General features: G+C 38.0%; 1 protein-coding gene across 1 annotated transcript in view; it reads right to left on the bottom strand.

The window, feature by feature from the left end:
• Positions 1-23,188, bottom strand: part of RPAP2 (RNA polymerase II associated protein 2) — a 42,916-nt gene that overhangs the window by 12,353 nt on the left and 7,375 nt on the right. The window contains exons 8-12 of the mRNA XM_009640615.2: positions 21,520-21,555; positions 19,709-20,645; positions 18,527-18,621; positions 15,862-15,942; positions 8,982-9,050 (exon numbers count right to left, since the gene is read on the bottom strand). Coding sequence (XP_009638910.2) covers positions 8,982-9,050; positions 15,862-15,942; positions 18,527-18,621; positions 19,709-20,645; positions 21,520-21,555 — 1,218 coding nt within the window. The remainder of the gene's footprint in view (positions 1-8,981; positions 9,051-15,861; positions 15,943-18,526; positions 18,622-19,708; positions 20,646-21,519; positions 21,556-23,188) is intronic.

The raw sequence follows: 23,188 nt of genomic DNA on the forward strand, positions 1-23,188 counted from the left end.
ATACAGAGGGACAATTTAATACCTAGGAGATGCCTTTATATGCAAACCTGGTACATTTTACGAATTAAACGTTGTTCCATATGCATTCATTTTTGCAACTGCTGGACTTCTGTGCTGCCACATACCGGTAATCTATTCCTATCAATTCATTATCTAAGTGATATGCAAAAAGACATTTCAATAAAGATTAAATAAAATATACTGTCTTACAGTTAAAACAGCTACAAAGCAATACACTTAGGTAAATAATTTGTCGATACTTGACTTTATAAAATGTACTCACCTGTACTCAGTTACTATGGAAACAATGATCATAAAATTGATCATAGTTTAGTTTCACAACTTTAACATCGTAACGCGATTATCTGCCTTTCAGTCCAATATACAGATCAAACACCTGGAATAACGCAGCTGAGTAAAGAGACATGCTAGGAATAGATTTGCTTCCACTGGGTCCAAATTTTTTTTCTTCAGAAGTTAAACATAAAGGACTTCAATATTTTTCTACTTGCCTCTCCCAATTTTAAAAACAAATGCCAGTGCAGTTTTAGACCTCTCAAAATGAGATTCTGGAAAATCCCCCAAAGTTAAGGATTCTTAAGGACCTTTTCCCAGACAAGCCAGCTCGCAGTAGGTTTAACCCCCCCCCCCCCAAACCCCAACCCTTTTCCTGTTTAATTGTTTTATTTCAGATCTATTACTGACTTGATGATATCCAGTAAATCACTTTTCTACTCTTAATCTCAGTTTTACCACCTCTATAACAGAAGAACACTATCAACACTGATTTGTGAAAGTACATTGACCTAAAACGTACACCTAAAAAAAGCAGACTACGTAACGAGGTTTGAAACAAATATGAAGAGACACGTGAACCTCAGCTATTCTTTATCCTTTCACAAAACCGAATACCTCATCTCAGAAATACCGAGTTTTACGATGAATGAGTTGGATCTATTCAGTGTCTTCTTAAAATGTTCAGATGGATGGAGAGAGAGGGCGGAAGAGATAGAGCGATATATGCGTTTCCGTGGAACAGAGGCTTATTATAAGCATGGTATACATCAAAATGAAACATGCTGAGATCCCAAGCCTCTAAACAATCAAGTTTCTGTACCGTTTTTGCACTGATACTGGTTTTGCACCTAATAGTATGTAATTATACAGATACACTTGGCAGTTTCTGGACTGAGCTCCCATATACCGGGTAGCTCTGTTTGCTACCAGCCAGTTAAAGCACACTTCTACTTTTGGGAAGCAATGAGAAGGGAAGAACATGCATGGTTATGGACCTAGTTTCTTTGCATTATGCTATGCAAAATTTTATGGATATAGTTATTTTATGCTTATTTATACAACATTCTGGTTAACCAATGGTTGCCGCTTTATCCCAAGTATTTATTTTTAGATTTCATATCAAAAGAGCCACTTGCATCCTGATGCTAAATCCACTGGCTTGGATTGTCTGTAAATTCTGAGAACTTTATCATAGCCCATTGCCTTTATATACGAAGACACACTTTATATGTCATCTTCTTGACAGCAACATGTATTTCCTTCCTTCCCCAAAGAGGCTGTATTTTCTGTTGTCATCAACAGGAAAGGAACACATTTCAGAAAACACTGTACATGTTTTGCCTTCACTGTAAACATCCCACATCAGGATCAGAACTCAATTGCCAGACTGGATGAGACCACTGGGTGTCAAAATGCGTTTGTATCTCAAAAACCACCAAACTAACGAGAAGTACAAACCTCCTTTGCACTCGATTCCTACAGTATCAGGAAACAAGTCTCCAGTTCATCAGTGTACTGCCTACTATCAACTATCACATAAAAAATAATCTGCCTCCTTTCTGAATTAATCAGTTGTAATCTTCTCCTCTCCCCTCCAAATTTTTCATGCCTCTGAGTAATTTTTAGTTTATCCCTGGTCACTGTAAAATCTTACAGGAACACCAACATTCTCCAACATAAGGTTATTGATATGAAAGCTCACAAAATGTGTCTCTCTCTGTTTCCCCCTAACTGACGTAGATCTCTGACGCGTGGGTCTGTAAGTAGGTTTGTGGACCACTGCTCTGATCCAAGCAAATTATAACTCGGCTCAGTTATTCAACCAATTTTGTTTTCTAAGACACAGTTCGTTCATAAAGCAAGATTTAAGATCTTCATGGCTTTTACTCACTTTCAGGATTCTTCCTCCTTAAAAACAACTATACACTTCGTAGCAAAAACATTGTCTGCCATGTCAGGTCTGACACTTTCAACAGCAATATGACCAGGGAAACTAGAATCTCCGGAATGAAGTATTGCCCTTCTAGACAGCCTTACTGTCTAGCATTAAAAGGTTTTACATTCCATAACCTGCATATCAAGCACCATAAGGAGAAAAATGATCAGATCTTCAAAAGATACTGCTCTTTCAGGGATTTTCTACAGTCAAAGTTCTTCTGTTATAGTGGTTTCAGAAGATTTAAGGAATACAATTCTACTTTGGGCACAATTTATTTCAGTGCTAAAGAAGAACAGGACAGACCACTTAGCTTAGCAGAGGTATCATTATGACTCTCTGCATAGAACCAAACAAATTAATCCAGTACCCATGCTAAAAATTCTGCTGGTACAAAATACCTGGGGATCACATGCTAGGAAGCCATAGTGACCTTTCCAATGATGTGTACCTCTACATTTTTTTTTTTTGTTGTTGTTTCAGAAACAAAAGCTAAATCAACGCTGATTTTCATCTTATGATGAAATTTCCTGTAAGTCAAAAACACTGCCTATGTGTCATGTCCCCATTAATGTAGGCTGTTCTTTAGAAAGTTTACTAAGATAAACTTAAAAGTCTGAAAATAAAAGATGCAAGTGTCTGTCAAAGTCATGTTTTTCTTTTAACAGATGGGTAATGTTTCATGATAAAAAAAATGTTTGCATTGAATGTATTAAGATTAATTATTAATAAGGAAGCAAGTATATTTTCATAGGGCTACAGCTTCAGGATTCAGCTGCAAAATTAACAGTTCAGTTTGCTCAGTGGATGAATTTAAAATACTTTTAGTTTAAAAACTAAGTTTAGGGCAGCTGTGGATTACCCGTATCTTACTTGCAGCTTTAGTTCAGAACTGTCTATATTACCGTGTAACTGTACAACTTATTCTGCACTTAGACATGACTTCCAATAAGCAAAGCTGAATGCAGCAATTATGGAAAGAGGGAAAACACGACATTACAAAAGAAATTTCCTAAATATATAAATTTTCAAGAAACACACATTTAAAACATTTCTCTCTCCAATAGGGCTGGGCAATTTTTTCAATCTGCTTGATCAGCACATAGTTGTGGCATAGAGTTCAACAGGACATGAACTCCACTGACCGAGCTAGCTCCCCAAAGAGTCAACATGATAAAGCAGTCTTAAAAATCTAGCATGCTATCTTTCAGAGGGTTGAAACAGAAGCTGCAAGAAAAATCTCTTATTTACAAAAAGCAAAAACGAAGTGGCGGAGGAAAGGACTTTCCCCACTAACACATTCTTAATTCACAAGTGCATTTGGAATATACAGTTCCCAAAGGTGACTAAAGCAGAAGATTCAAAATTATGTTCCACAGACAAGTATTTCTAGATTCTAACAAAAAGATCAGTCAGAACACCACCACCGTGAAGGACAATTTATAGCCAGCGATGCACTTTGCACACCAGCTCCGCACAGTCGGGGATGACTTCAGTCTCAATGCCCACACACGCGGCTGCTGGGAACACGTAGATTTTTATCTCTTGGAGGGATTTCCAAGACACTTGGCAGAAAGCCATGACCCTGCTCTTCCCTTGCACTGGGTGGCAAAACTGGCGGGTGCAGAGAAGATGGCTTTCTGAGCCAACCCCCCATAACTCCATGCAACAGAAGTCCAGGAGACAGCGTGTGCTAAGGCTCCGCTCCCATCGATGAGGTCAAGGACCAAAACCGTAAAGGGGAACTAATTATCCTGGACTCATCTCAGAGAGTTTGTGCTGGGCATGTGTGGAAGTTACACGGCACACGTCCAAATCTCCCATTCAGAAGGCTACCCACGAGAAATACTAGAATGGAAAAAGATCGCAGCTGCGGGTGCTGCAATGAAATCCACGGTGTCGCCTTCCCGCGTGACAGCACTGCAGCAACACAGTGGGGTTTTTTTGTAGAAGGAGAAACACCTTCTCTGAAACGGCTGAGGTTTCTTCTTCTATTTTCTCCCTTTGCATGATAAAGATATTTAGTTAATTTTAAAGGTGGCACTGTTTAATGTCCCGATTAACAACACTGGAAATCCCTCAACATACCGTTCTATGTAGGTTTCCTAAGTGATACCGGAACATGCTAGGAGGAAGTAAAGTAATACTGATCTCCTCCACAATACGCCAAATAAGCAGATTTGAGTTTGCTTAGAAAGTGCTGATAAGCAAGAACTGCTTAACAGAAAACCTATTTGAGTTCACACTCACCAAATGACAACCTAAAATTATTAAGAGAGAAAAAGGGAAGAATATACTTTTAAAATTTTTTAACCTGTTAAGACAAACGTGCCTTTCCTCTATTTCACACAATAACGTAACTCTACAGATAGAGACCGAGAGCGGAGACAATACTATGACCACATTCAAACACTTTTATAAAAAGAAAGAGGTTTTGGATTTTTGGTCCTGCAAACTCTGTTTCAAAATGGGAAACAATTATATTTCTAGCTTGATGATAAATTATTTTTCTCAGCCGAAACCTGGAACCAATCTTCTCTCATCAGACTCACTAAATAAAAGATCATCCAGCTGTCTTGTATGTGGTTTCTGTAGGAAAGAGTCACTCTGCAAGTCTGATTCATATCCAGTATGTATTTGTACATTAGGCTTGCACATTTCAAACATTCAGGCATTTTCAGACAAGAAAACAGTAGCGATATCACAAACATCTGAATTCCTCTTAAAATAATTTAGAAATGTCAGCGTTGAGCAATAGCTGTGCTCTCGTGTGCAAAGAAGTAAAAACGCATACTTGAACCCAAGATTCTCCAGTTCCTGAACTGTTATCTCCAGGAGAGTAAACCTCTAGAGTACATCTCCACATGACACATTTATCTGAAGTGGCTGCACACACATAATGATGGCTTTTGTTTAGTGATCATGGTCATTTTGAGTTTGTTTAAATACTGCAGCCGAATGCTTATAAACTAATCCCAGAACATTTTGAAATGCTTCAAAGCTTTTAGCGGGGGAACCTCTTGCATAGGCTTTGTAGATGAAGCTGACCACAGTTCACTGGAACCAGCCAGCTCGGATAAGTAAGATGAAAGCAGACATTTCCTGAAAATATCTTGAAAGCTTTCCATTAGACTGTACCAGGGGTATACACTAAAACCAGCAAGTGCCCGTGCTTATGTAGCAAACAATCTTCCCACTGCTTTCTCCATTCTTTGTTGAACTACTGTATTTGTATCTATTTATCTGCTTCATTTGATGTCTTGCAAAGTTCTTTGGGGGAAAAGGATGCAACTGCTGTATTCTAGTTTACACTGCATTATAAAGCAGCTATGACTAGAACCAAAAATTCTGCTTAAGATACTAAAGATTGCAACAGGAAGTCACAGAAATCTACCATGGCCAAAATTATTAAAAATAACAAATAAACAAGAAATTTGATCTACAGATTATTTTAAAGAGTCACCTGCTCCATGATAGGCATGAATACAATTTGAACATAATTCTCTGGCTGTCAAAGTGTACTCTAAGAAGGTCAATACAGCATTGCTGAATGTGCTGGTCATAAAGATAGGAGTGCCTCAGGCTAGATTTTCAATAAAGGCCGAGACTGGCTGTTCATATTTTATATGATAATTTGATTGAATAAATTCAGCTGTTCACTAGGAACAGGAAATGCTCCACTGTTGCGATCTCCAACATTTTATACTTTGAGAAAGACAGTCACGCTCTCCAGTTTCAGGCACTTTATTTCAGAGCAATGAATCAGAAGCCCAGGTTTCTTTAATAGTCCGTAGACTCAAGTGCACATAAGTACTTTTAATACCTTCTCGACCAGCAGACTATAAAGAGAACCTAAGTCTAATTTAAGCACCAAAATTAAGTATTATGACTATCCCACATGCTGTATCTTACAAAGACTTAATATGCACACTCCAGTGAAGGGAGGATAGCATTATCGTAACATAATACAAAGTATTAAGCAGTGCTGACACTTGAATTCAATACAGCAGTAATGGTAATAGTTATTCCGCCCAGTAGCGTGTGAGAAAAACGGTCAGGGCACTCTGAAAGTGCACTGTGGAGTAAGTACACTGCTTGAGTCCTCAGCACACGCTAGCCATATACAAGAAGGAAGTGGTGAGCCACAGTATCGATGCACAAAATGGGGTACAAGCAAAGTCCAACAGTTGCTACTTTAAACAAAGCAACCCTGCCCCCTTCCAAACAAAACACAAAATACTTGAGGTCTTACTAGTTTCTTTTGAGGTATACCCTGAAATCCCATGCTCGCTTTGCCTTCTGTAGTCTCTGCTCTTATACTTCCCACACCCCAGGTACCTGTAATATGGTCTTTCATCCTCCCGGAAAGAGGAAGTATTATCCTCTTCCAGGGTCTTGCTTATGCTACTTCACTGTTTAGCGTTAGGAGTAAAACAGCCATCCTGTGTTTGGGACCAGGTCAAGACCTGTGAATACATATTCTGACAAGGTTCTCCTCTTCCAGTGACAGAAGCTAGTAACGAGCCATTCTGACTCGGGCCCCGTAGAGCTCTGTGATCTAAATGACACTACATACACTGCATCACCTCTCAGTATAGCTACAGGAAAGCCAGCAAAGATTTAACAGTGTAATTCTTTTTATGAGCAATATTAGTAAGACATGACAGATTCCTTGACAGACTGCAGGAGGTGAAAAAGGGCTACAACCTGAGGACCTGCCTGCAAGGGGTTGTCCAAGTCCTCAGTAGCCTTTCCCTGCACACTTCTGGCTTCCACTAAATATTCAAGTTTGATTAGAATTCCCAAATAATTACATGTTCTGTTTTAATCTTCCTGGAAATGATGCAACACTCATCACCGTCTTAAGAGCAATCTTAACACTCATTCTATCCCACCTACATTCTTCCACATCCTCTCCTAAGAGGGGGCTGAGAGAAGTTGTTCAAAATCTGAAGATCATGAGCTTGCAAGAACCTTACGGTAAGCTGAAGTCAACAGTTTTACTCATGATTTCACTAGAATAATATTAGAAAGAAAATCTGCTCTATTTTAGGATAAAATCTCATTAATTTGTTTAGGGGTGGACCCTTGGGAAGCAAAAGGAAAAAGAGACTCCGTTCTCTGCTTCTACTGATTGCTACCAAGACTGCCTGCTACTTGTATGACATTTTAAAGCAACTGTAAAACAATCACTAGGTATGTAAACGTTTAGAGCTCACCATATGCGGAGAGACCAGCAACATATTTTAACTCCTGATCAAGAGAGTCACCATTTCCTTAAATGTACAGAAACTACTTGAAAAATTCATAAGATCCGTTTCACAAATTACCAATTCAACCATAAGAATATATAGTAAAAATGACAAAAGATTTGTTCTTATAGTTGATAAAAAATTCATGCCAAGGCATTCAAGTAAAGTTACTTTCTGTGTTCTGATTTAATGAATCATTTGAGCGGTATCTGGCTGGGTGACACAGATGTAAGGCTCGCTGAAGCCTACTCTAATGCCTGCTGGTATAGTCTTCCTTGGGACAGTAAAGCCAGAACAATGTGTCAGACTGAAGTAATATCAAGGAAAGTAAGTGCAGTGCTGGGGATGCTAGGAGGTTGGCCCACAACACTTCTTGACCTGTGAACGCCTGTAAGTACTTCTCTGTCCTGTAGGCTCCAATGACCCAGGAAGCCCAAAAGAAGCAGCAGCAGTGCGGTAATATACAGTCTCTGGGATAAGATTTTTGCAATCTTGTAATTCAAGCTGAAAGACATACAAAGATTGCTTGATGGCTTCACCCTACTGAGAGGCAGGGCCTGACACTGTGTGAAACCACCAGTGATTTCTTAAAAGGTGAACTAATGTTAAATGTTTAATACAAATTTGAGAGAGAACTGTCCATTTTACACAGTGCAATGTTTAGATCATTAACTTCAGAAACGTACATGAATGTGGAAAATATAAATTAAGGAAGTTACTTGATGCATATGACTACAGATTTATAGATCATGCCTCTGTGTAGAAATTTACTGAAAGACACTGTAATAAAATCAGGCTTCCCATTAGGAAAATCCTTGGAAAGAATTTAATTCTACAGTAAGCAGAACAAAGCTAAGGAGGACTGTAGGCACTGTAGTATCATAACCTTAAGCAGTAAAGCTAATCCTCATAAAAATAAAATACTGGGTCCCAGTATTCCTTTCAGAAATTTGGCGGTTGCTAAAAAAGCTTTCCCCTCTCAAAGAGGTTTGCCAGAATACTCAAACAAACGTATTTAGAAGCACGCCATATCATTATGGAAATAATTTGACTTTAATTGTGAAAGTGAAATCTTTTAAGAAATTAGAAGTAAAGTGAGAAATGAAAAGTGTAACAGTTATGCCAAATGCCAGTAATACAATACACGTCACCTTGTCCTACTGTCAGAGAGGGGAAGACTGTCTGTCAGCAGCAAATGGAAGAGAGTGAAGTATACTCCTTCTTCACCCCACCAGCCCTCTTTAAAAATCCCCAAACCTTAAATTTTCTTTTTTTAACATAACATGAATTTTATCCATTGTTAACATGCTGTTGCAAGTGGGACAATCCTGTTTTGTCAAGAGAATTTAGTTCATCTGCATGAAAAAATAATTCTGTTGATTCCCCAGTTAATTTAAAGAAATCTTCCCCTCCTTTTATCTGAAAATCAAATCTTGTCTCAATAGGCCAGTTAACACAGTTGTATATGAGAATATTTGACATTAAAGGGTACTTACACAGATAACAAAACAATAGCAATTAGAGTCCATTCAGGCATTTTGTGAATAATATTTCTGTTTGTTAACCTGAAAAATAATAAAAAAAAAATCAGAACATTTCAGAATGAAAGTAAACAGACTTTAACTGCTGAATGTTGATTTGTCTACCATTGAAAGACTTAATACACTGAGTTACAACATAGCAATTACAGCTGTATCTGAGCAGTTCACCAACTTTCAGGCTTCCCTCTCATCATCCTGTAATGGAAGAATTGCAGAATTCCCAATATGCCTCTTTTTTTCTATACAAAAGTGGGATGGGGAAGACCAAACAGAAGCCAATTCTTTGAATTAGCTTGCAAATAGTCCTGCCTGCTACGAGGGCTCAGCTCTCACTCATATCCACTGGGAAATTCTCAGGAGCTGCACATGCGTTTCTGAAAAGACGGGCCTTCCTACACTTAGTTTCCCCCCCTGTTGGCTTCAGATCCAGATTTGCTGTAAAAGCTAATGTTGCGGAAACAGACTAGATTTTATAAGATACAGGAGACAATCCTCTGATGATTCTTGTTTTTAAAATGGAAACCCGGAATTCTAACTTATGCAATGGGAGCCAGTGCAGATGTAAGAGCAAGAAAATGAGGTGTGAATCAAGAACCACATGGGTGCTCGACAAAAATGCTGCTGCATTTTATACCTGCTGACCCACTTGGCTGAACTGCTTAATAAGACAGATCTGCTTTAAGTCAAATGTTAATCTGACTTAAAACAATACACGTGTGAATTGCTATGGCTGAATCTAGGCATGACCCATGGTGTCCAAGACAAGCGATTTCATGGAAAAGTCACAGCTAAAAATGAAGCTGTGGCTATGCGGGCACCCAAAGAGGCTAGCAGAGTTAATTTTACTCAGATCGATGGTGCCATCCAACAGAAATACTGAGGGGCGAGTGCCTCCCATTTGCCTCCTTCTTGCTCTCTGCTTCCCTGCTATGCCTTGTATAAATTCAAATCCAGAATGAAGCTACCCTGTCGTTCATACCCACTTCTACAGGCACTGGTGAAGATGGGAGGTTGCTTAAAATGAAAAACCTGGCAACAAATTAAAATCCAGGGTTTTCTTCCCCAGAAAGATTTTCTTTTTTTAAAAAATTTTTAATTTCTTTGGAGAAGTATGTAATTACCCAAAAAGTGTTAAGAAGTGGAAAAATAAAAGTATTTATACTTGCCATTGTTAAAATTCAAATTCTGTTAACTAGTTTCCCCAAATTATATTAAAGATGGTCACTAAAAAGGCAGTTATGAATCACGTTTTATAGGATCATTTTACATTTCCCTATTTCAAAAAGGTATTAAAAATTAATAAAATTCTTTTTTTATTTAAGGATATTAAGTAATCATTATTTAAGTAATGATTAAAGCATTATTATCCTATTTTTCTCCTCAAATATCCAAGTCTTCCAACCAAAGCAAGATTTTGAAGCAATGATTACTCAAATAGTGTCTCAACAGCCTGAGTTTTGTTAAATGCTGAAAGGAAAAGCAATGTTTTGTACTACATGTTCAGGAATTGTCGCATCAAACTAAAACCAGTAGTTGGATTAGATGATCTCCTGAGGTCCCTTCCAACCCTTGCCGTTCAGTGATTCCAGCAAATACAGATTATTTTTATTATTAAAAGGTTCATGTTTCCCAGTTACTATTTGAAATAGCTAATGGTGTTAGCTGGCAACAAAGCTTGTATCTGGTAAACAGTTACATTTTCTGGCTATAGAACAAGAGACAAAACAAAGGCTGAATGTCTTGACTCAGTACTGATGACAGTGATAAACACTACCAAGAAATGCCTGATGGAATCATCTTGACAAGCAATTCATATGTAACATTCCAGTTAATCTGCTATGATGAGACACAATGGAAGAGACAGCTCCAAGCCACCTGGGAAAACTCTGTCAAATAGAGAAAGCAGCTTTATTTCAATGCTCTACAAGGAGTTATTATTGATTAGAGCAGAGGAAGGTGTCATTCTTGTACACAAACTGAGAGATGCAGTTATTTGTGTCAATTAACTCTTATTCAATGTTAGTATTGATTGGCAAGGTCTGAACACTAGTCATTGCCATCAATATGCTATTTATGAAGGAGGTAGTCAAAAGACACAGATAACCAGCAGGATACGGCAATATGGATCTGCTGATGTACTACTGTCACCGCACTGGATGAACAGTCGAGTCAGGCTTCCACCATGAGTAACCTTTCAGTACAACACCTGTCCTAAAGCACTCCTGCTGCTGGAAAAAAAAAAAAAAACCACAACAAAAAACATTTCAGGCAGATCAGACTAAAGCTAGGAACCTACAGGTGTGAAGCCTTAAATAATAAGGAGCAGTGGAAGGGCAGTCACTTTCAAAAACAAGCTGTGTGTCAACACCAAGGCCTCTGAAGAGCAAAGCTTTCAGAAAACAGGGCAGTGCAAGTCCTCTGTAAAAATGGTTCATTAATTCTTTGTCTTGCCTCTAGCCAAAACTGTTACTTCAGAACAATCCATGAAAGAGAGGTCACTAGATTTCTGTCATAAACACATCATGTCAGATGTTAAAACTCTACAAAACTTTGTGTACGTGATTTGAGTTTTGCAGTGAAATATTTTCTGTTAAAGAGTTTGGCTAAATTCTCCCTCACCTACCCAAAGAAAGAAAACAATATGCAACTTTTCAGAACAGAATGTCTCTACTTTCTTAGCCTCTGCAGGGCAGGATAGGTAAGCCGAGAAGGTTGGATGATCCCAAATAGCTGTGTGGGTTGCTAAGTTGCAAGTTTGTGGGCGTTGTGGTTCACCCCAGGAAGATGCATTGCAGGACTCATGCAGCAGATTTAACACTCTGTGAAGGAGCTCAGACTGAGCAGATGGATCCAAGTGGCAGAAGCCGACAGGATAAAGGACTAAAGAATAAGATGCATAAAAATTCCATCCCAAATGGCCTCCCAATAACTGACTAGTGCCTAGCCTGCAAAGAAAGTGAACTCCGGTACGGAAGTTGTAGGAATACAGAGGAGTCCAAGGTTAAAGTAACCAGTAAACAAGAAAAGTAAACCCAAAAGTGATAGAAAAAGAGCACACAGAGCTGGTTCTATTTCTTTTCCTTTAGCTGTCTTCCCATTTAATTACCGTCAACTGCAAATTTTGCTAGCAGAACTCCATGATGGCCTGATTTGTAAACAGCGCCTGCTGTGGTTCCTAAAAAGTTTGTTTATCCGTACAATGAGAACATACATGTCATCTATGAGCTCAATTTTTAACCCGTTATTATGAATTTGACCAACAGCTAGTAGCAATGAGTTATTGGTACTAAATGTACATTTGGTGAAAAAACGTTCCTTTGAACAGGTCCATGCTTGCTGTCTTTCAGTTTTACCCAGCATGTCCGTGTTCTTACACTGGGAGAAAAAGGAAAAAAACAAAGTGTGCCCCAAGTGGAGATTTTCTTTCTTTCATTTTACAATTTATCTTTGTTGCAAAATGAAGCAGCCTTTTTGTTCACACATCCAGATGCCCAGGTGTAGGCATATGTAACTTCAGTTCAAGAATCTGACCTGTTAGTTTGGCCATTTGTCTATTTGGTAAGGCAGCAAGCTGACTTCATGGGATGGGGACATGAAGTTGTGACTTTAGGGGACCTCAGCTATCTACAGTTTTTCCAGAACTTGCACTAAGATGAGCAAAGTTTAACTAACCCAGGTCAGCACAGGCCAATAGTAAGGCATAGACTGTTTTTCTTTAGGCTTCAGCTAGCCCAATTAACCATAAGGCTTCAGCTAGACAATTGACCATAAAAGACAGCTAGCTCCTCTACTCCCTGAGAAAGAGCAACATATTTATGTACTGTAGTATAATTTAGTTTGATAACAACCAACATAAATGAGCTACTATTATAACTTTAGGCTCTCTTCAAGAGAAGCCCATTTACTTCAGAAAAGGTCATTAATGTTCTGGTACTTTCGCATTTCCATATGGAACCTCATCTATGACAAAGTATTGCTAACTGACTTGAAACCCAGAACCTAAAATTCCACTTCACAAGGATAATAGGTAAAAGCCTATTAGTGAGTGTATATGCACTAGATAACATTCTCTCACAATACATATTTAAAAGCTAAAATACTGTCTCGGAAACAAGATAAGACAAAGCTGTAATAAAAAGTCTTGAACAGATCTTTAGGTAACAACTATATCATATTCATTGACAGAGTTCAATGCCAATTATAAGCTCCATAAAGGGAATTAAAATACTTGCAACCCTAAATATGGATGAAATTCTATTTTAAATATGAAATATTACGCTTAAAAAAACCCAACCGCACATTCACAAACATGATCACTTAGCCTCGATTTATATATAAATAGCTAATTTTCTCTTGATCTTTTAACAAAGTGCCCTTACACACTCTGGAGAATTATTTGACATCTCAGTTTTCGTAACAAAAGCTTACAGGCACTGAGGGACTTTGTTTGGGAAGAGCTCTAACCATTCTAAAATGTCTCTTGAGATACCGCTAGTGCGTTTCCCAGCAGTGGTGATTGAATAAAATGCTGCCCAAAGGAGGCTGAACTGCAAGTGTTCCTTTAAAAATCAATGGAGCTGAAAATTGTTGTTTCTTAGTTCACCACATGCTCTTTTACCCTTCTTCAGCTAAGCTCTACTACAGCCATGTGTTTTATCTTCTATCCTCTTTGGCAAGTTCTTCAGCATGAAATATTTCCAGTACAAAAAGCAGGAAAGAGCACTAGCATTTGTCAGTGCTCCCTGCATAATCATTAAACATTTCAACCACGTTAACAAAGTAAGTAACATTTAAATTTCTATACCCTGCAAATATAAATACTATTTAAAATCTATCCCAGGTCCCCCTGCCAAAGCATTCAACCTAAAATCATTCCAACCTAATACTCATATTAAGTAAATTTAAACCTACGCACAGAACTGGAGATTCAAAACTATGCCTTCACCTTAATATGCATGAGCTAGCTTTTGTGCATCAACAGACCCTTCCGTATCAGAAATGCAGGAAAGGGCCCAAAGGTTTTCATTGGTTCTCTGTTTCCTTTATTTTTGTATTACTTTACTAACAGTGACAACAGAAGTCCATTTATTTTGAGAGAGAGAGAGAAAGAAAGGCACTTACAAATTCTTGCATAGTGCCCACAGCTGTCTTCAAACATCCCCTGCCCAAAGCGCAGAGTTTCTAAGCAATTTATCTGGAATCCTCATAGCAAGAGAGCCCTAAGAACTTGCTACCATTACCTTCAACTTACTTCCTAACAAAACAAAACAAAAACCCCAAACCAACCAACCAACCAAAAAAAGACTTAAAAATAAACTCACAAAGTGTTATCTGAGCAATCAGAAATGTATCGGGGAGACTTTTAAAATATGATAAATTATTGCTACACGAGCCAGGTATTGGGATCAAAGTCCAAATTAATTAGATTTGGTTCCACTCTGTAAATCCATGGGTGTGTACATATATAAGTTTTTAGAAGTCCATTTTGGCTTCAAGGCTCCTTTGCTATAAACCACTTTTAAAATTTCATGTTCAGGCCACATTGTCTTTGAATAGCAAACATTATTTAAAATAGAAGTTCTACTTTTGAGAACTTTCAGGACTTCGTACATAATCAATCATACAAAAGTAGATTGAAAGAGACCAAGTGTAGTTTTTCCAGTTCTATCAATCCATAAGCTAAAGTGACTATTAAGCATTTAGACTGCAGAGCAACAAAACTGTTTTAAGACACAAAGATCTTATTCAAATAGTAGGTATATGTACAGTATATGCATGCTGCTCCAATATAACCAAAAATATCTTCCCTGGTTTCAGTGTTGTTATTAAAATAAAAGTTTAACAACTTAAAAGACTGCAATTACAGAATCAAGTTCAAACACTAACAATTCTTTTAAATAAAAGAGGTCATGCACAGAGTCACTAGAAAGGAAAAGAGTATCCTCCATGGTAAGAAATCCTGCATATAGAGATCTGTGTTTTAGTGGTGTTCTCCCAGATGTCAGATAAATCATAAAGAATCAGGTAGAGCTCGGCTTCTGTTCACCAAAGGCTTGATTCATTGTGGCAAACACCACATGAGTGACTTTTGGAAAATTTACATGTAAACCTCATGCAGGATGTGGAGGGGAGAAGTTTCGAGAGTGACAACATACACAGAGTTAGCAACTGTTGTTGCTCCTTTTCCTGACAATACTTCAAGATGCAGGACATGATCGAGGTCCAAGTTATGAGAGTTGCATCCCAAAGAAAACCTAAAAATGTTCAGAGAAGTTACCACCGTTCTGTTTGCCCTCCTTCTTTATCCCAATGTTTCTAGATACTGTCCTTAGTGCTTCTGAGTGAAGCAGAAGCTTCATCTGTGGTGATAAAGTCTCCACTAGATCTATTTCCCCTTGAAATCAAGAATTGCACAGGTCAAACTGGACCTTCTTCCTGGCTCTAGAAGTTAGTGGTACCAATTATTAACCACATTACAACCATTTAGCCTGGCTGTAGGGAGCCAGAGCAAAAGAAAGCGACAGATCTCAGAAACTCACGCTTAATAGGAGGTGACGAGGTAGCAGAACCTTTAAAAGACTCACCATCATCCTCCGGAGACCACTGGCCTAGTTTTTAAAAATCTACAAATACTCCTGGTGACCTAGCCACTGGCAGGAGCAGGGAAAGGGTTGACTTGTTAGTCCACAGGGAATGTGGCATTACCTACATGAACACACAGCTAGAAAAGGGCAAATCTGCAGTGGGGCCCTTTCTGTGCCCAAATCACAAATCATTCAACAGCATGTTTAATTAATCAATCAAGGAGAATCTCTAAATAAAGACCAGTACTCACCGGAAAGTTTTGACAAGGTTTTTTAGCTCTGTGTAAACATCACCTGGAGTAATCTGAAGAGGGCCCAAAACTGCAGGTAATCTGGAAGGCAAAAGACCCCGGTCAATATGCATTTTCCTCTCTTCCTCATTTCTTCTCAAGTAGGACTTCCACCAAAGCTCGTGAAAGTTAATAAAAAGAAAGAGAGATTGACTTTTGTGCAGCAGATCAGGCCTGTAGTTTATATTTCAGATTCCTGTAAGTGGTGTCTGGGCAACACCTTCACTTTACAATAGCTTGTTTTTAAAAATAAGACCCTCTAGTTCAGTGTAAACTAAAAGTGTAAAAAAAAAAGTGTAAAAAAAGAAGAAATTAAATATAGTTTTACATGCATACTTAACTTCACAATTCAGTTCTGACAAGACATTCTTACCAAAAAATCAAAGTGTTTACATTATGAGAATTAGAATTCCAGGCCTCATAAATGTTTCAAGTACTTATATTTACTTGGTTCAAAAACAACAATACAGAAGGAAACTACATATCTAAATGAGCTTCAAATACTCATATTTACTTAGTTCAAAAACAATACAGAAGGAAACTACATATCTAAATGAGGTTTGCACAGAGAATATATCTGTTAACCTCAGACTCACATAGATGCAACAGAAATAACATCCCACTGTAAGCCTGATAGTTGGAATCAAGATGATAGTAGGGTAATCAGAAAATTTAAAAAGAAAAGAAAAAGACAGATTGCCTCCCTACTTGACCGTGCGTAAAAATTGATACAGCACACGTCAAGCCGCACATACTCTTTAACTAGTTGTCAGTATCCCCAGATGCTGTAAATAACATGCATCGTTTTTCACATTTAGGATAAAACTTTTGCCTCTGTTTACTTGTTTAATAGTTAATATCCTCTTGCATTTGAATATCCAGTTATTTACATTTATACGCATATATGTGCATAGTGCATCAATGTTGCTGGAAGACTCATTTCTATTCTCCCTTAAATCACTGCATGTGGTACAAAAACTGAGCACAGGACTCTTACGATGCTGTGCATATTCATATTCCCACTGATTTCATCTGAGCGCACCAAGAAATCATCGCTTTATCACAACGAAAATTGCCTCTCTCACTTGAGTGTGACAGACCTACTGCATCACCTCTCAAAATTTAGAAAGACCAACAAAAGAAGGGGATAGTCAAGAAAAAAACCTTTGAAGAAACGAAGAAAAAAACCATTCTGTCTTTCTTATCTTCTGTTCACAGAGTGCCAGACTTTGAGGTTCAACAGAAATTTTTCTAGAAGCAGAAAATGACTTGACAAACTTGTGGGAAAATTTGAAGGAGCAGAGAAACTGCTTTACCATACAGCAGCAGACCTTGGAATCTATGTGACATTTACAGAAAGACCAGAGATAGCCACCTTTTTTGCAGCATGGTTTGATTCCATGTTTGTGGCCTGTCCACACTTGTTGCAGGTAGAGAGAAACAGAATGGAGTTTTAGGGGGGTCTTGGGTGGGTGTTTTGGTTGTGGGGGGGGTTTTTTAGTTTAAAAAAAGCTTCTGAAAGATCTAGTTTGGCTTGCTAACACAAACTACAACCACAGAAAAGCAAAATACCCCTAACAAAAACACCGCAATCATGGCCTTCAAACACTCATTTATCTGCATTGCCTTAACAACAGGAGTGTTTTCAAGGTCTTCTCAACTTTGACAATAATTTTAACATTTAACAATGTTAATAATTTTAACAGCTACAGCAGAGATGCCTTAATTTCTTTTCTGGGACTCCAAAGCCCTTTTATGTATGTGAAAAAAGTCTGGCGTTTGGAGACTTTTAAGATTCAACTCTGAGGGCCTTTAATGGTTGCATCTAGAGGCATACTGATAGAGACATCTAAGCATGGACTAGAAACAATTCCAGCAAGACCTTTGCTTAAACTATTAAGAGGTTTGAAAACACCACTTCCTTCTGTGTATATTTGTTTACCAGTAACAGTATGCTTAATGTATAGGACAAATATTTGCACTCCTCCCAATCAACTTCAAGTTTTTCAGTTTAGACTTGAGCAGTTGGTACATACAGCTGTTTAAATATTTCATATTTTATGGCCGTCAGAATCTGCTTTTAAACAACTTACAAGAATCTGAATAGTTTAGATTATTTCCAGACAACTGAGGGCAACAAGGATGATAAACAGTGGGCTTGCTGTGGAATTTTTTTTTTTTTTTTTTAAGCACATATTCTCATTTTAAGCTCCATGTGTTATGCCAACATTTAGATCCAAAACCCACAGAAATCATCAATGTAATGGCACAATTGTGTTGACTTCTGCCAACTACTGAAGAGTGGGAACATGCTGTCATGCCAGCCTGGATTGCTGTCAACTACGAGCTCTAATGCTTGTAGGAAGGGACAGGTTTCTTCTAGAGAACACCTTAGTAGAGAGATTCTGACATCTGCCTCAGCAGGCTGTGCAAACCAACACCTGCAACTATACCACAGATGATTGTCTCAGAAATAAATATATTCTTTAGGGCAGTAATAGGTTTAAGTTATGACTAAGGCCACCTAGAAAAAGCCAGAACGTCCCTGCATAGTGTTTGTTTCTTAAAATGATGAAGAAGGAGCACCAGCTTCAGCTTGGTATTTACCAAAGTAAAGGATACTTACGCTTTTCTCAGTTTTTCAAGGACAATTCGCTTTCTAATCTGCATTTGTGCATTTGAATCAACAAGTGGGAAAGTGAGATCTTCCTGTTGATCATCCTGTATTAGACAAAAAACTTTAACAGCTATAACCTAGCATTTCATTACAGTCAATGCATCAAAATAGTCACAGCTTATCAATAAATGTTTAAACATAAGAAAACTCTTATCTCTGGATAGAAAAAAGCCCCAACCAGTAATTTCTTAACGGACAGAAGTTTGCTTAATGTGACCCGACATACAGTACATACACAACCTACTTTTCCTCTTCCCTATGATAGATACTTCAATTCAACTAATGGTGAATTCCTTCCAAACTTAGTGCAGAGTAAACTTTTTCCAAGAAGCAATGTAATAGCTTTGTTTTACAAGCAGCAGCATTATGAAAATTATACCCTCTGATGTTAATATCACACTTGAACTTTAAAAAAAAAAAGCAATTTCATGTGCCAGTACAAAGTACAACCTACCTAGCCTAGTTGGCATAATGTTTTCACAGTAGTGACAAGGTGATCCGGCTGCTGTCAGCTGGCTTGTCTGACCCGGAAAGACTAAAATCTCAGACCGCTCTATTTCTTGCGGTCTGCAAATCCTCTTTTTCCAAATTGTCTAGATTGCAGCAACGTATCCAAACAAATCAACAGGTCCCAATTCAGAGAATTTTAACAACAAGTAATGCCACAGATCTAGTCTGACTCAAGAGAAGAAAGAAATCCCATCTCAAGTATACCCTGTCATGAATAAAAGGCAAAAAATCATTAAATAAAAACTGTATTAATGAATCAAAGAGGGAGGACAAAACCCCACCAAACATGCTCCCTCCTCACCAAAGTCTACTCTGTCTTACGACTGTTTCACCTAAGTAAAACTTCCTTACCTTCATGCTTCACAAACTGAAAAACAGCTATCAGAATTGAACGGGTCCCAAACAGTCACACAAACTCATTCTTACCATATGAAAATACGATTCCTCAGCCTTATGGGATTGTTGTGAATCTATCCAACCTTCCTTTTACTGTTTTTTTTTACATTAATAGCTTGATGTTACCTTGGCCATTCCACTTATGATGACAGAAACAAACAGCCTGTAATTATTCTTTGAAGGCAGGCTTCATACAGCCTCAATGCTATTCCACTGGACACTTACTTTGTCTTTGCTTGGATGTTCCTCTGCTTGTGCATGTGTCACCGCCTCTTCAGCCAAGACGCACTTTCCTTTATAGAACTCTTTTACTCGGAGTTCTAGGAACTCTGTTTCTTCTTTTAACTTTTCGTAACTAGGCACCGGCTTAACTATTCCACCTGGGCTTGTGAAAGGTAAAGAATAGTTCAGACTGTTTTCAGACTCTCCTACGGCAACAGCGTTAAGATCTTCAGCTGCATCTAAGTCATCCTCATCAAGTTCTTCACTCTCCTGGTGGGCAGATGATACGCATTCTGATGAGCATACAGAAGTGTAGTTTGGGCCATAGAGAAATTTTAAAGTTTCCTCAGTTCTCCATTCCATAAGTGTTTGCTTAAGCACTTCTAATAAACTGCCTTTGGAATTGACTGGATCCCTCAGTTCAGTTTTATGTTCTCTTAAGTTAGCTAGCATTCTTTTAAGATGTTCTGCCCCTCTTTTGCTCACACCTAGAAAAACTATCTGTGAACCGCTACAGGTGTTTTCATAGTTTTCTGAAGCACTTGATTTTCCCACAGTAGTATTTTCTGAAGGCGCTGCAGTTATTTTATTATGAACAGAGCAAGCATACATTTCATCCTGAGCATCTAATTTACAATGAGATAGTCGTTCAGTGGCTTCTACGACATCCGAGTCTTCAGTTTTAGGGCTGGAATAGAATTCCTGAGCATGCTTCTTTTTGAGGATGCTGTTTCTGTGCAGTTGCTTTGCAAAAGTGGCTGAACTTGACTGACTTCCTGGTAGGACAGAAGAAACAAATTCTTGTTCAGTATCACTACTGCTGTCACTGGCTGTGTCATGAGAACCAGATTCACGTGGATTTGAAGGTATCCTAGGATTTTCAATGTCAAAAGCTTTAATCGCTTCATCACATAGTTTCACCTCTTCTCCAGACTGTCCACTGTAACAGAAAATTCAAGCTATCAATGAAGTAAGAAATGGGTGTTACCTGTAATAGCTTTTCATTCTTGTATAAGAAAGATAAATAAAGCGTTTTTCCCTTATAATAGAAGTGTACTTTTTTTGCTCTAAGAATCATGGCTGCTCTTCTAAAAGCCTTCTCGGACTCAAAGAGTTGTAATGTTCTGCAGTCAAGAAGACGAGTATAGACACTATTTAGAGAAGTGAATTCTCAGTTGCTTATTGGCAGTTAGAAAAGAATAGTAAATAAGATATTAAAGACAACAGAATAATGTGAGACTTAGCACGATGAATAGTGCAATTTTAAAATTAAGATAGGCATCTTAACATATATATGAATATAATACACTAAAATCAGGGGGACAACAGAGCTGGTTTTAGCACATGTAAGTTTGCCACCTAATGGACATGTGTTGCAAAAGAAAACAAACAAAGAGTCACAATACACAGCAAGGTACAGAGAGATGACAGAATAGTGTGATTTCATTTTAGCCGATATAGATATTTTAGATTAAGAAGCACAGAAGCTTTCATCACATGTAATTGGTACCATTTTCTTGATAAAGAATAGATGATTTAAAATATGCAAAGTCCAAACAGTGTATTTGTTTCAGATTTCAACAGGCTCAATTAAGACATACAGGACAAGAGCAGCTGTACACTAAATCATACAGATCAAATATGCTGTTTTAGAATCACAAAGGAAAAAACTAAACAAGACAAATAACCCTTTGTGTAGGCTCTAATAAGGTCTTGTCTACAACACAGGAAATCAGAGATTCCCCTTTCACCTGATATGATGCTAATATTTCTAACCGAAAGTGCATATAACAAAAAATTATTGTTCATTGTACCTCTGTCCCTCCTTCAGCAGCTCTATGTCTGGTGGTCTGCAAGAAGAAGATACAGAATGAAGATTTTCCTGCTAAATCAATGCTCTTGAAATACACACTAATACATAAAATACATAGCTGAGGTTGGAAGAGACATCTGAGGATCTTCTAGTCCAACCCCCCCTGTTCAAAGCAGGATTAGTGAGAGCAGGTTTACACATACGCGTTCACAGAGCACGACTTGCGTGCCTGCAGCACGATGCTGTTATGTGGAACAACATTTACAGAATCAGCAAGTCACACAAATGTTAGTCAGAAAGGACCACTGGAGGTCTCTAGTCTGACCTCCTGCTTGTAATGCAATTGTCACCAGCACTAGATTAGGTCAGCCACAAATTTATGAAGTTTAAATCCTGAAAACCTCCAAAGATGGAGATTTCAAAATACTGCTGACTATCCTGTTTCATTCCACCATAACCTTAGTGCAATGTTTTTTTCCCACTGTCTAACCTGAACCATCCATGTGCTAATTTGTGACCATCACCCCTTGTTAAGTTTTCTGCCATCAACCAAGAATAGCTTGGCTCTGTAATCTTTGTAACTTTTTTTTCAAGTAGTTGTAGACTGCTTTCAGATCACCTTTCGGTCTCCTCTTCAACAAAGTAAACATGCCAAGATCCTTGTGTGACACAAAGTTCCTACAGTAAAACAATTCTGGGCCGTCTATAGGAAAACGCTCCAAATTAATGCAAAAAATATGAACATTCAGGATGTCTTTACTTTTTAAAAATTGTACTGTGTTAAAAATTAGGCTATCAAATTATACTGCTTTAGGAAAATGGAGTTCAAAGGTTTCCAGAAACTCTAAGAACCATAACTAAACAAATTCTGATGGGTTTCTTTCCAAAGTTCTCCTTGCAGTTAATCTGCTTCAATTCAGTCATGAGGCAGCATCACAATGCTATCCATTTTATTCAATACTAAATTTTGAAATCCTCACCCATCTGTCCTATGAATGAAAGAAAACCTCTTAAGCATGCACTAAATGCAAGCCAACGCATCAACACCTCTCAGACAGTATACAAAAAACCCCACAGGTTTAAAAAGATGAAAGCTGCACCACTCATATGAATGAATCGAGTTTGGAAACTAAAGGGGATAATATACAATGATTTAAATTACTAACTCCATATAACTCTTCTTCAGAGTTTTAAGTGGAAGTTGTAGTCTTTTCTGTCAGAAGAATTTCAGATATCCTAATGTGTAAACTTTTATCACTGTGTGCACATATATGAGGTTGAGCAAACAGACATACCTAGCCATGAACTATCTGGGGTTTTGTTTGTTTTTTGAAAATACCGCCTTACCTCCCCCTCCCCAGCATAAATAATTAACTATATCAGGCATATCAGAACTATACAGTTTCAATTTTAAGAATAAAGGGAGATTTTAGAAATACTTTCTTTAAAGACAGCAAAACAAGAGCACAAAAATACTGGTAAGCTTACTTAAACATTTAATGAAGAGACTAGTTTTACCTACTAGAATCCCTCAGATCAGATCAGGCTGCTCTAAACCTCTTCTCTCATCCGTCAGGTATTTCATATGACTGATCTGAACTGTGAAACCCAAGCTCACACATATAATTTCAGCTACTTTCTTTTGTTGAAAACGAGAGGACTATGAAAAG

This window comes from Egretta garzetta, unplaced genomic scaffold (assembly GCF_000687185.1).
Source record: "Egretta garzetta isolate BGI_Z169 unplaced genomic scaffold, ASM68718v1 scaffold706, whole genome shotgun sequence".
NCBI lineage: Eukaryota > Metazoa > Chordata > Aves > Pelecaniformes > Ardeidae > Egretta > Egretta garzetta.